Source organism: Platalea leucorodia (assembly GCF_965183815.1).
Source record: "Platalea leucorodia genome assembly, chromosome: 7".
NCBI classification, from domain to species: Eukaryota; Metazoa; Chordata; class Aves; order Pelecaniformes; family Threskiornithidae; genus Platalea; species Platalea leucorodia.
The window spans coordinates 29,396,707-29,411,380 of record NC_138829.1 but is presented as its reverse complement, the minus strand read 5'-3'; the positions used below and the strand labels follow the sequence as shown (position 1 = coordinate 29,411,380).

General features: G+C 42.9%; 1 protein-coding gene across 1 annotated transcript; it reads right to left on the bottom strand.

Annotated features, from left to right (window-relative positions):
- Positions 1-8,650: 8,650 nt before the first annotated feature.
- SPTSSA (serine palmitoyltransferase small subunit A) lies at positions 8,651-14,393 on the bottom strand. Its single transcript, XM_082317697.1, has 2 exons — positions 14,228-14,393; positions 8,651-10,993 (listed from the first exon to the last, which is right to left on the bottom strand). The coding sequence occupies exons 1-2, from the start codon at positions 14,328-14,330 to the stop codon at positions 10,890-10,892; spliced, it is 207 nt and encodes a 68-aa protein (XP_082173823.1). The 5' UTR covers positions 14,331-14,393; the 3' UTR covers positions 8,651-10,889.
- Between the last annotated feature and the right edge of the window lie 281 nt (positions 14,394-14,674).

Below are 14,674 nucleotides of genomic sequence, written 5' to 3'. Positions count from 1 at the left end.
GTCAGTGGGAAACCTGTCTCATTCCTAGAGTGAAATTTTCAATCATCGCATGTAAAGAAAAGGTGGAAGCTAATGCACATGGGGCCAAACACAGTGTGGATCAAGGGATACCTAGTCTGGACATGTGCTAATAAGGAAAGCTAAAGTCTTCTTAATACTAAATTCATTTGGATGTGAAAACAGGGACTGGAAGCTGGGTTCCCCCACGTGAGCGACCATATGACTGCATTATAGCTACATAAGTAAAGCTGGTGCTAACTTCAGCTAGCAAGGGTAACCGCATCCTTTACCCTTTAAACTGGACATAGCGATAAGAAAAATACAAGTTACATGGATCCTCATTTTTGCTGAGATCTCAGAGCCCTTATAGTCCAAAGAAGGTAAAAATCGCCTCTGGCAAGAGCAGAAGGTCCCTCCCACCCTCTTCAACTACTGGAAAAGGACAGAAAATAAAGGTCTAGGCTCTGACTGAAGGCTCTTAAGTGGCACTTTTTAAGTGTTCTCACATCTACAAAAAAAAAAAAAGTTCTTTACAAAGTGCTTTTTTTCTTGTTGATGACGATCCAGGACTGGGAGACAACAAAGCATTCCTTTTTAACAATTTTTCTTAACCACACATCGTTCAGGAATTCACAAAAGAACATCAACAGCAATTCTATAATAAACAAAAGGAAAGAAAAAATTACTCCATAAATACTGACTGCAAAAACAGGCTTGTTTTCTCTGGCTTACAGTTTGAGGCCTTTCACAAGAACAATCAGCTCCCATAAATAAGCTATTTTCAAGTTCCACAGGGAACAGCCTCAAACTGAATTAGTGGAAATTAGATTCTTCTTTCTGTTCTCTTCCAGAACCAATACTTTACCGAAAATGGAGATGAGAGATTTTGATTTCTTAACAGCAGAGTCATTCATGACTATGACATGTTAAGTCTCAAGTACAAAAGTCCCCGAATGTGGATATAGATGAATCAACCTTTGAGCCCAGAAGACAACTCTGGACATGCATTCCAATACAAAAAAAAGTCACTTTAATGTTGTACCAACAACAACAGAGTACGGCGCAAGTCCACAAGACACCTATTCAGAATACAGAGCTCATGAGAAGGGAAATAATTCTGCTCAGCTCACAAGCTACTCAGTTTTATAGGAAATAGCCTTCCCAAATATTGCAGCACATGCCTCTCCTGATTATTTTTCCTCATTTCAGGCTCAGAAGATAGTGCTTTCCATTCTGTTGCTTTCAGTCTCATTAACTATAATTTTTATTGACTAATAATAGCATTGAGGGAAATGCAATGTTGCTGTAAAGATCATCTTGGGACCATGTCACCACTGTCATCTCAGCACCTTCACTCTGTCATCCTGTGAGTTTCTAACACTTTGGGTTCTGTATAATTGTCCTAATGCCTACTACTTCAGTTGCTATTATGATCCATGTGAATTTTCTGGTATTTCTCCTTCACCTGACTTTTTCCTTAGTCTTTAAAAAAAAATAGAGAAAAGTTGGTTCAGCGGGACTTCTGGAGATCACCTAGCCCAGCCTCCCACTGAAAGCAGGACTATTGCCAGCACTAGTTCCAGTTAGGTTAGTCATGGCTTTGTCCAGCCAAATCTTGAAAACCCTCAGGGACAGAGGTTTCACAGCCTCTCTAGGAAACCTGCTGCTAACTCCTAACCGTCTTTGTAGCCTTCTCTGAACCCTCTCTAGTTTCTCACCATCCTTCTGGAACCAAAAAGCCCAAAACGAGACACAGTATCACAGCTGCAGCCTCAACAGCATGAAGAGGATAATCACTTCCCCTGACCTATCCGGTGGCCGTTCTCCTACTGTAGCCTAGCATACAAGCGGGCTTCTTTATGTTGTGAACTCTGTTGGCTCACGTTCAGCACTTGCCACTGTAACTCCCAGGTGTTCTCTCAGCAAAGCTGCATGGGGTTATTCTGCATCAGGTGCAGAACTTGGCACTTCTCCTTGTCAAACTGCATGAGGCTTCTGACAGCCAAATCCTGAACCAAGGCTCTGTCTTTCAGCATATTAACTCCCTGGCTCATCAAGTCTAATTGTCAGGGTCATCTATGAAGATACTGAGCATCGGCCCCAGTATCAGCTTTCAGAGTACTCCACTTTTAACCACCTTACAAACGAGCACTGAGCAACTGATTGGAGACGAGTGATCCAGCCAGTTCAAACCACCAACAGTCCGTTCACTTTACTCATACCTCCTCCGGTCCAGATGAAAATGCTGTGGGAGATTGTGTCAAAAGCCATTCTAAAGTCAAGGTATGAGAACATCCACCACTGCCCTCATCCACACAAGTCATTTAATCATATATGGCAATCTGGTTGTGTAAGCAATGCTTTTACGCATCTCCTTTGTAGCATGTCCTTACCTCATTTCTTGTGTCCTCTTTTTTGGCTTTCTAGTTCACTAAACAAGCCGCTTGCTTATGTAAGTAAGCCTTTTGCAAAAAAAATTCAGCCTCTTAGGCAGGAGGGTCAGAGCAGACCCTCACCACAGCATCATCAGTATTACTCTCTGTGTTTTGTTTTCCTTTGTTATTGTAATGCAGGGCTTTACCCTTGGTAACTCCAGTCTCCAACTATCAAAAAGCAGGTGGTAGCTCACCAGGTGAAACAAAAGGGACACGCATCAATTTTTGTTTCTCCTCTCCATGTTCCCTCTTGTGTCTACTGTCCTAATATAGGCCTGAAACTATGTGAGAAAGTATATAGTGGTAGAAACCACTCTAATGCACAATGCAAAGCGTTTATCAGTAGCTGTATGAACAGCTCAGACGTTGCTGAAATATCAGGCAAAAGAGGTTTTCCCAAGGGGACTGCTTCTTGCAGCAGGTAAAGACATCCATGACACTGGTATCTCATAGGATGCATATAAGTTGGCTTTAAAAGGAATAAATATTACCATCATCAATCAACTCAGAGACCACCAATCTGTGTAGCATCTGCTGCCCAGATTACAGTCACTAGTCAAAGAAGAAGGAATGAAAGGCTTGAACTATGCCTCCCACTCATCTGAACAAGCCTTATCATTTTCAAAAGGCACAAGACGGAACGTTTGTGCACATGTGCACATCACGTTTAGCAGAAACAGTACTGAAAACCAAGATGTCATGCAGGTGTCTAAATGCCGTCCACCTCACGCTATTCAGCACAGAGACCAGAGCTTGCATCTCCGTGTGTTTCAGCTTGTTCAGTATTCCTCATAAACACTTTCAATCTTTTCAACATAAGCAAGGCTTAACATAACTCTCTTTCCAAGGAAATGCAGAGAAGTTGCACAAGCCCTTCTGCAGGGTACTTTTGGATCTCAGCATTAGGCACCATCACATTGTGCAGGCATACCCCGCAGCCACGGCCTGACCCAGAAAGCCTTGCTTCCACAGAAGCTGCCTCCTGTTCTCCGGGTATAGACAGCCCCTTGATCACTTTCCAGTGGAGCCCACCTTTCCATTTGATTAGATAGCAGGAGTTCAGCAGACCATCTAAATATGGTCCCTGTTTCTGTGGTCTAAGACAGACAGACTGTGCATTTTATCCTCGGTCACTTTGATCTGAGCCCTACTGTTTTGTCTAGCCTACTGGAATACTCTACAACCACACAGGAGGGGTTTTGAAGATGGTTTTTTTGAAACAAGGCTAACAACCAAGAAACAGTTTCATATAATCACCGACTAATTCAATCTTGAATTTGGGAACTATCTGCTAATTCTGATTAAAATTCAGCAAGTATTACCCAAGCATATAAACTTCCTGGGATGCAATACAGGAGGCTTTCTCTCCAAAATTTTAGTTTTGAGCCGGTAACATAATTAAGCAAAAGAACAAGCTGTCATGAGTCTGGCACCTGTAACTAGATACTCAAATTCAGACCAAGCGTGCCTTTGGATAATTCCTCAGATGATCTGATAGCACAATCCTATTATGCCAGCAAGAATATTATGCAAAGATGTCTTCCAGAATTTCATAACCTTACCGGTGTGTATTAAATAGCAACACTGAAAGACATTCTGAGGCATCAATTTCTTGCTTTTTGAAGTATGAAAAGCAAGAACAGCTTGAAGAAAAAGCAATCCAAATGGAAGAGAGGACAGCAGCTCATCATTACAGAAGCAGGAGAGGAACACAAGCCTTGGCCAGAGGATTTTTGGTTTAAATTCTTATGTGATCATAAATACTTAGTTTTTCTGCCTAGGTAGACTCAAAACAAGCAAACAAACTTCACAGAAAAGACAAATAAGATCAATCATTGCCAAGACATTTTTTTTCCCCAAAAATTCTTTTGGGGGCTATGTAGTACATCTTCTTGTCATCATGGAATATGGGCCTGAGATACACTGTCCGTTTCAAATTGCAGGGATCACAAAATGCAAGATATGCCAAGACAATTCCACCTGCAGATGTGAGCATGAATAAAAAACAGATGTGTCAGACACATTGTAACTGTATGAATATCAGTGAAGTACTGATCGTCTGTTAGTTCCAACTATCAGATAGATCTTTGAGCAAGGACCTTGTACAGAAACATTCAGGCTTATGAAGATTCACATCCAAGAACCATCAGTTTTAATGAGAAAGCAACCAGCTACAACTATAAATTGAATCTTGGGCTTCTTCATCAAACATTATCTGGATAACCTCTTTAACAGGATCAAATAAAAGAAATACTATGATTCATTTTTTTGTGGGAGGATAGTAGTAAGCTATTCAATAATCATATGCTTCATTTCCAAAACTGAAGCAATGAAGACTGGAAGAGCCACCTACAAAATCAGTCAACTTTTCACCATTAAAACACCCTCAACGTAATCCAGCCTAATGAAACTTATTGCTGTGACAAGATTGATATTGTACACAGCACACACCCTTCAAGGTTAAGAAAGAGGAACAAAAGACAAAAAAAAAAAAGTCTTCTGTTAACATAAAAAAGTGCGTTTCAGCCAGTCACAGGCTGCGACAGAAAATCACCACCATGATCACCAACACGGAGGATGGCTGCTCGCTGCACAGACACGTCTTTTCCGAGATTCTGACGTTTGCTTTGTAGCTGCAACTGGCACATCCTATATCCAATTTAGCGATTACTGCTCCACGATTATCTGTCTGCAACTGGCACGTCCTATATCCAATTTAGCGATTACTGCTCCACGATTATCTGTCTAGCTTAAGACAGGTGGCGAGGCCGCAGGGTTTTCCATCAGTTTATTTCATCAAAACATCCGTTTACGTAAGGCAAGATATAACAGTAAAGCCTTTAGGATGATTATTCAGTCTCTAATCCCAAACACCATCCCTCCAAACCTTTAAATAAATAAATAAATCACTGGGACATCCTACCAGTGCTAGCAGGTGCCTTTATGGCATGAAGGATCTCCAACCCAGGTGAAACCATGGGTCCACACATTCCAACCACAGAGTCTAAATACGTAGTGGTATTACCAGGGTGGTATTATCAGCCCCTAAACCAACTCTTCTGTAATGTAAGGCTCCTATCTTGGTAATCATTATATTTACATGAAATATTTACTTTCTTTTGTCCAGTGAGTTTTGGGGGTTAGCACAAGTATCAGCTTCAGTCTGAAAACAAGGTTACATTTTCTGTTCAGGGAAACAACTCCTACGTTTTTCAAAACATTAGAAAAACCCATTTTGCCAGAGTTAAAGTTTCACAGAAACCAGATGCTCTGTAAAAGAATTTTCATCCCTCAGTTCATCCTGTCGCTTGTCCAAAGACAAAAGAAATTTTCATTTCCAGCCTCTCTTCTCTGATATCAATTCCACTGTACGCACCTTCCCTGTGGTTTCTCATAATGAACCAATTTGAGATTAGAATCACTGTAACTCATTTAAAAATTGCTCCAGAATGAGTAATGCCATTAACAGAGTGTCTTCTTCACACAGGAAAGTGGAATCTCTTTAGCAGACTCCAAAATGCCAAGGAGTTATACGCTTCTGGCACAGCTCATCTTAGCAACAGCAAAACATAGGGAACTGTTCTAAGTGTAAACCAAGACTCTCTCCTATTTGACAGGGCTCCTTCCAAAATAAAGAATACTTCTGTGCATCCATATTATAAGGTCTAAATACCTGATGAATAAAGAGATGCAGCTTATAAATTGTACATGTATATCTTATTTACTATTAAAATAAGCAGTACTTACCTACAAAATAAATAAAGCGCTAGCCAGTGCCTTAGTTTGGCTTGGGGAATTTTTTTTTTTTTAATAAAACAAGAATTCCACCCACAAATAAGCTGACTTCTGTTAAGCGTACATGCTGGATGGCTCACTGAATCCACAGAGCACTGTAAAGAGGTCCACCAGCAACACGACCTCGGCACAGCCTGACTTTCAGCCAAAGCCACCTCACAGCTTTTGTACACTCTGTTAAACATTTAGTGATAAGGTATTGCATAACGTAATTCCCCATTTTATTTAACCGTAAATCCTTGTAACATTTGACATAGACACCTGCTGCCATTGCAAAATTACTGTAAAAAAAAAAAAAGCTCAACTTTAATGATACTTTACAAATTGGATCAGCATTTGAATCAGGATTACATCAAGGCCTATTCAGCTCTTAATGCAGCCAAACTCTCAGGGAGAGCGAATGGTCATAATTTCTTAGTCTTCAATCATGCTATGACACTTTAGATGGTTTGAGGATCTCACGATGAACGTGAAGGTTAAGAAAAGCAGAGGGGTTTCTGCTGAAATCCCACGCTGGGATATTTCTGATCTAGAATTTCATCTCTCCCCATTACAGGGAAAGGAAGTTTGATCCAGCTCGATCCAGCTCTGGACTACGATGCCAGATTTTCTCCTTAAACCGTCATCACACAAAGGCAGAAACAGCAACTGTTGTGCTCAGTGGTGACTACTGTTTAAGACTGACCAAGCAGATCAGAGAAACAATGCAAACCACACAGAAAACTTCATGCTTTTGTCTTCAAAAAAACAAAACAAAAAAAACCCCACACTGCTGTCAGGATAACACGTCAGCAAGAGGGGAAGAAACTGTTTTTCTGCAACAGCAGTTGTAGAAAACGTGGGCAAATCAGCAGGTGAAAGGAACTTCTGGCACTAAAAACTGTTACTGGGGCCCCAACTCTGGTATGCTGCTCTGGTATTTCAGAGGATGGCTGCTGGCTCCACAGCTTTATGCACAGCCCACTAATCCCATGGTATCAGATCTTTTCAAGTTGTGTCTCTTTACCTCAATATAACTTTTTTTGTTGTTAGCTAACAGCAGGTATGCCTTCTTCAGTATTTCTAATGCACACTTCATTACTGCACCTGAATGAAACAGGGCAACGCTTCACATCCTACCAGTTGCACCAACTGGCAGTAACACAATGCACATCTATCACACAAGACCGAACTCCACAGTGCTATGCTCCTTTCGCACCTATTTCTTTCCAATATTTACACAAATCCACAAACAAATGGTTTTTGTGCTAAATTTTGCCAAGAAAGTCTCAATTTAGGATCGTCTGGTGTTTTCCTCATGGGGCAGTTAAGAAACCAGAAAAAAAAAAGCAACAAACAAGCAACCCACAGCCTCTGTCTCCAAACTAATTGCTACACAGTAATGTCTGACAAGAAATAAACAGGGGTTATGTGTATATATATATATAAAAAAATAAATAAATGGTGTGTGTATGTATATATATACATAAATATAACCGATCCAGGACATACAGACATGTCCTGGATCCATTTCTGGCTCCAGACTGACTTTCTGCAATACCGTGAGGGTGGTGAGGCCCTGGAGCAGGTTGCCCAGAGAAGCTGCGGGTGCCCCATCCCTGGCAGCATTCAAGGCCAGGTTGGATGGGGCTTTGAGCAACCTGGCCTCGTGGGAGGTGTCCCTGCCCATGGCAGGGGGGTTGGAACTGGATGATCTTTAAGGTCCCTCCCAATCCAAACCATTCTGTGATTCTATGGCTCCGTTTCCCCTTTCGGTTATGGCAGCTCCTACTGCAAAGGGGTTTAATTATTACTTCCACAGCACCCAGCCCTTGTGTCAGCCAAGGTGCCTCTGCGGAGCCGGCTCTGGAAGCCGCCACAGCCGCAGGCTACGCGGGCTCCTGCCAGGGCGACCAGCACAGCAAGTCACCCCACCCAGGGGGGGGATGCCCCGGCCACACCTTTTGCCAGCCTCAGGCAATGGGGGCTGGCTGATGGAGCTGGTGTTATCAGCTCTGCTATCACACAGTTAATGCATTTTAAACACTTATTTCTGATTACTCAGTCTAAACCCCAAGAGCTATTATTATTAGAAGACTAACATAAAGCCACTTGCAGGGCTCCCAAATCTTTTTTTTCTCATTTCTCACAATTATTTTTTCCAACTTTAACTAAAGCATTGATGGCTCAATTATTATCAACCTTTTTAAACAGAAGTATAATTGACCAGCTGTCTCCAAATGGTATTTAAGTTGCTTTAGACCTCCAGCGTACACAGAAAAAGCTTAGTTATATCGTAAGAAGGATACGATCGTCCAACTAACATGACAATAAAGCAGGCTGCAGTGGGAAAACAGCTTGATAGCCTTATGATTCATTTATTATTCCAATTTAATGATTAAGTAAATCCTTACCAATACCCATACTTTAAAAAAGAAAACTTACGCTGCTTCATAATTATCACCCCTTGAACCATCTCTTCACTAGACCAACTTTATGAAAAGGACACATCGCAGAAACTTTCTTCTAGGAATTCAAACTCTAGTAACATATAGAATTTTATTAATGAAACTATTCCATCTTTAACAAAGTATCTGGAATCTAAAAGAACAGTCCAAGGCTATAAGATTCTTGATTTATAATTAAAAAAAGAAATGCTGAAAAAGACTGTAGTCAAATTAGCAAATTGAATTCACGTATGATATCGATCAAGCCCACTCCAACGTACTGCTAGTGATGAGATTATGGTTACTCTTTTTTTCTCAACAAAAAGCAGACAGCTAATAAAAGTCAGTATATCAAAGCCCTTTTATAAAACCTTTCACAATTAAAAATCATGTTTAATATCCCTAATGCCACCACACAGAAGGGCTTTTTTCCCCCCCTCATACAACTAAAACCCTTTCTCAGCAGCAGATGTGTATCAATCACAGTAGCAGTTCACAAAGAAACATCACAGTACCAATTTAATCCACGGACAGCAGGAATTTATGCTACGTTACTTCAAAAAGAGTATGTTAACGTATCGTTATCTCTGTATGTATTTAAAATACTCATGTACAACTCCGGATATATTAAAAAAAAACCCAAAGACACCCCCCCAAAACCTACCCATGTTTAGGTAACCAGTTTTTACTAAGCAAAGGCACTAATTTAGCGCGAGACTCCTACCAACACCAGTAAAGCTAGGGTTCACCTAAGAAGTTTAACGCCCACTGTTTATAGCTGCAAGACGACAACAGAGTTTTTAATCAGATACAGATTAAGTTCTTAAATATAGGGGAAAAAAACCTCTTTTCTCATGAGTGTGCACTTCAGAAAAATCACATAAACGTGAAAAACAATTTAGTTGTACAATCTGATTTCAATAGAAGTTGCATAAAAGATATAACAGTACCTATTATTACTGGGCCATTAAAAAATCACAATTCTTCGGTCAAGTATAAGTTTTCATTTTTTGGAAAGCTCTGAAAAAAACAAGCAGCATTCAGAAACACATTAACTCCCAAAGAAAGTTTTGCATCAAAGCTCTGCTTTTAAACTTTTATTTTTTAAACAACAACAACAAAAAAAAAATCCTCCACTTAGGAAAGTTAAGTTGTCACCTTCTTACATTTCAGAATACAAAACTGAAAAAAATCCCTATTAAAAAAAAAGACAGGACTTCAGCCAAGTATTCAGCTACTTATTGCTGTAGTTGTAGCTCAAGTCCATTTAAACCCCTATGTTTTGGTCGTTTGTAGCGAGAACATGTTTGGAACACTAGCAGCAATAGAAAACCCCTTTAAAACCTAGACATAGTCACACTGTTGAGTGAAAATTAGCAGAAACCATAATGATTGGAACATAATATATAATTGTAAAAGTACAATTGAATTGGTAGCTAGAAAAACAGGGTTGATTTAAAGTGCTATCCCAAAGCCTTATGTGGGCCTATGTCAGTAAAGAAAAGTCCTTCCCCCCCCACTAGATAAATCCCAGAACCACAGCACTACTCCAAACATAACAAATGCAGTCTTCAGTCTGTCCCAGTGCCTCATCTCCCCCGCCCTCCTCCATCAGGTGGAATACAGGAACTTCAGATAATTGCCAATTCCAAATTTAGGTGATATGCACAAATATACTGTTGAATAAAGTCTGGACAGCAAACAGTACACCTGAGTTCAGTCATACAAACTAACTTTTGTAAATAGCATTAGACGAATATATCCATGTCTCTAATATGAATCTAGATGTATTTTCTTACAAAACGCATTAATAGAAATATCCAGGCAAATACATACCATACAATAGCAAAAGCTTTAAGCCCCATTTAATAAGATGACTTTCCGATTAAAAATAGAAGGCAATTAAGATTTACTCAAAATTACAATTAAGAAAAGCTTTCACAGTGCAATATTGAAACTGTCACAAAGTTAAGAAAATACTGATATCAAAGTACAATCACAATGTTAAAGTAGACAAAACTACTATACAAGGGCATATCTTGTAAAATTAAAAGGAATGAACACAACATAGGGGACATCTCACGTCCCTGCTTTACATATCTCGTTTCCTAGTCTTCAGAGACGTAATTGTGTCTTTCTGACATCGGTAGAAGTCTTGTTAAAACTAAGAGGTTCATTCTTCTTTGTAGACCAGATTTCAGAGCCCGATTACTTCTTGAAAATACGTTCTTCATCACTGCACAATTTCAAAGTAGTGCAGTATTGCCATGATGTGCTGAGGCATGAACACATAGCCCGTGTACAGTGCCATCCCAACAATGGAAACTAGCATGGAATCTGAATTACAGTTGAGGAAAAAGGCATTTGAAATAGAAAGTGCATTAGATATCACATAACCATAGCATTAAAACTTTCCTGGTAACTAACTTATAACATTACATTTTTAAATCAGTCGAGGTCAACTGCATTCAACAATTACAGCTGCAGGAAGAACTGACTGAACGCCGAAAACCAGAACACTGGTAGGAGCGATTAGCTGGATTATGGAAGGGTGCCTTGCAAGTTATCCACTGCCTTGTCACGGACACAAGAGGACAGGCCAAAGCGTGGGAAGGGTGATGGAGGAACAGAAAATGGGCACTCAGAATATACAAGTTTTTACACGCATCTTCCTAGGTGTTAAGCCAGTCTTGCAGAAGCCAGCACCATTCAGCCAAGCAGAAAAAAGTGAACCATCACAAAAAAAACAAACCAAAATAAAAACACAATAATATGAGTAGCTGTACTGAATAAGAGTCTTATTTGTGGAGGAACTACTAATTTTTAAGCAGACAGCATTAGATGCTGACCTCAACTTCTTGGAATAGTATGATCTAATAGATGCAATTTATGATGCACAAAATACATCTGGTGCGAAAGTTGCACCATTAGCATAATAAAGTCCGGAAACCTCAAATCCATTTCTAGCTGCCAGTGTCCTCTATGCTTTAAGTTACCACATCACTTGGTTGATTCCCCCATCTGCAGGTCATGCTCAGACCCTTCCTCACGGGCAAGCAGCTCAATTTATGTGCTGTTTGACAGTACTTCGGAAATAGAAACTGCAGGAGGAATGAAAAGTACGAATAAAATTGTGACATGCACCTTTCCAAGTACTTCACTCCCAAAGCCTCAGAGCATCAGCACGGCTTGGAGTCAGCTTGTGCATTTAAACAAACAGATCCTCATTAGTACTTCACTATGGCAGATCACACTGCCAAACAAACATCACATGAAGCTATCTGCTGAACAATCTTAAGACGACCACTTTATTAGTTGAATTTCTATCAGGGACCTCTTGTAAAACTTACATAGAGAAGTGAGATGACAGCTTATAATGTATATGTACAACTGGACCTTTGTCGAGCTCTAGGGTTCACAAAGCTCTATCTACGGAAATTATGGCATCAGCTTACTGAAAGATTATGCCATTTGAAGTTTAACGTTTCAGAAATTCAAAAGAAGTACTCTAAATTAATAATAACCTGTTGATTTCATCCCACTGCCTGCAGAGATTCAGTAAACTTAGACAGAAACACTATAAAAAGCACTGGAGATTAACAAGCATGATAACACTGGACTCGGTTTCCACAGGTGAAACCAGAGGAGCTGTGCATGCTGTGTCTTCGAGAAATCAAGTCACCACAGCACACATGTAATAAACACTCTGTGACCGACTTCCCTGTGGCAGAGCAGAGGTATTAGCTGCGCTTATTAGAGCATACTAGCTTCTTGGTGTATTTTTAGTCCCAGAAGTTTATACAGCATGAGATACTAAAATGAAGGTCAACTCATAAATCCACATTTCCGTATCAGCGCTCACGTCTGATTCTGGAGCACAAGCAGCAGTGAGACACGCAGCAGAGCCGCGCACCATTAACTCCCAAGGCCGCCGTCTCTTGCGCCGCATCCGTACAGCGCCCGGCAGACCTTGCCCACCTACGGCAAAAGCGTCCAGTTTGAGGACAAAAAACAGTTTTGCTAACCCAAGACTGCAAGCGATAGTCGTGCCACTTACGACATTTGGAAGTTCAGTGGCAATTACTTCACTGCAATATAAGTATTTTATAAAAGTAAACATACACACACACTTTGATTTACTTAAATATTTTGCACAAGTTAAAAAGCTGCATGGGTAACACAAAAGAAAAAATATTCATGACTAATATAATTGCAATAAAAGCAAAGATTAAGTTTCCTCAGTGATACAGACACGGCATAAAAACAGGGAAGTATGTTAGCAAGGCTAAGAATCCCTACCTAAACAACTGCGCACAGTAAGTCTATAAATACTAGGAAAGAGAAATAGTAAGTTACCTCCACTTCGACTGACTTTACACAGGAAAAAAAGTCTCATTGTAGAGCTGTAACCTGGGCAACCACTTCTATAGAACAAAAGCCAGTTCCTTTACAAAACTGACCAGTATCTTAGTAAAAGCAGCTTCTCACTACTTACACTCTTCTCTTTGTTAATGTTTTGGTAATTTCTCTCTTTGCCTCTCAACATTAATTGGAGATGGCTCGGGGTCATTCATATGAGACATCATTTCAAGTCAAGATCAAAACAGCCACACTTAAAAGAAAGATACTTGTGATGCCATAACAACACTTGAGGGAATATACTGCCGGTATGAAAGGGCTGGGTAAAGAAGCGAACCTATAAATAGTCTTTATACAGATGCCTTCACATTAGCATCTATCAAGTTCTTCCACTCCAAAAGAGCCAAGCAAACTTACCAGCTCGAGGATTAAATACTCATCTAATAAAAATCATGTGACAAAGCACCGTGCAAGCGTAAGCTGCAAGGTTTTACAGCCTGCACATTTACTTTCCACTGGGCAAAAATACAAAAGAACTCATGAAAGACACCTGTCCTTAACACAAACCTTGAGATTTCAGTGCGAAAGACAGGAGAAAGAACTACCGTAACTCGACAGGAGAAAAATTAAAGGAGAAATAACTTCGAGATATAAACTTATGCCCGAGGAGAAACGGACTGGGTGGCCAGACGCCCAGCGACAGGGTGCGGAGCGCCAGCCTGAGGGCCGTTCCCCGACCGGGGCGGCACGTTGGTCCCTGACGGCGGGGGGCTTCAGCCCCTGCCTGCGAGGGGGGGGACGAGCCCCGCTCCCGGGCGGAGGCCGCCGCTCCCCCGGCCGCGCCCGGCGCCTCAGGCCGGCTGCCCCCCGCCGCGGCCCGGCCCGGCGCCGCTCCCCTCCCCGGCGGGGCCCGGCTCTCCTCCCGCTGCCCCTCGCCCCCCAGGCAGCCCCGCCGGCGGCCAGCCGCCCTCAGCGCGGCCGCGGCCCAGGCGCTTCCCCGGCACCGGGTCGCTCGCCCGGCACCGCACCCGCCGGGGAGGCGGCGGCAGGGCCGGCGGAGCCGCCACACCCGCCCGGCGGCCTCGGAGCCGCCGCCGAGCGCGACGGGGCACCGGAGGGCAGCCCCCCGGCCCCCGACGCCGCGCACACAGAGGCCCGCCCCGCCAGGCCCCGCGGGCAGGGCAGGGCCGGGCCCGGCCGGCAGAAGGATACTGAAGACGGTGCGCTCCCAGGGCTCCAGCATGTAGAGCGCGGTGACCAGCAGGTACTGGTAGTACAGCCACGACATCTGCTTCCAGGCCGAGCCCAGCGCCATGGCGCGCCCCGCGCTCTCCCCGCCCGCCAGCGGCCCTGCGCCCGGCCCAGGCCCGGCGGAGGCGGGGGCAGCCCGGGGGCGGGGGCAGCCCGGGGCCCGCCCTCCCGCCACCGCCCGGCCCCGCCCCGCCCCGCGCCCGGGCGGCCGCCGCCCGCCGAAATGGAGGCGGCGAGGCCCGGGGGCCCGGCCGCGGCGGCGGTCGCTGCGGAGGCGCGGCGGGCGGCCGTCCAGCGCCGGGCGCTGGGCCATGGCGGCGGCCCTACCCTGCCGAACGCTAAAGTCCAGCAGCGTGTGGCCGCTTCTGTCCGATCTGATTCAGTTGCACGGCTGACCGTGAACTTGGA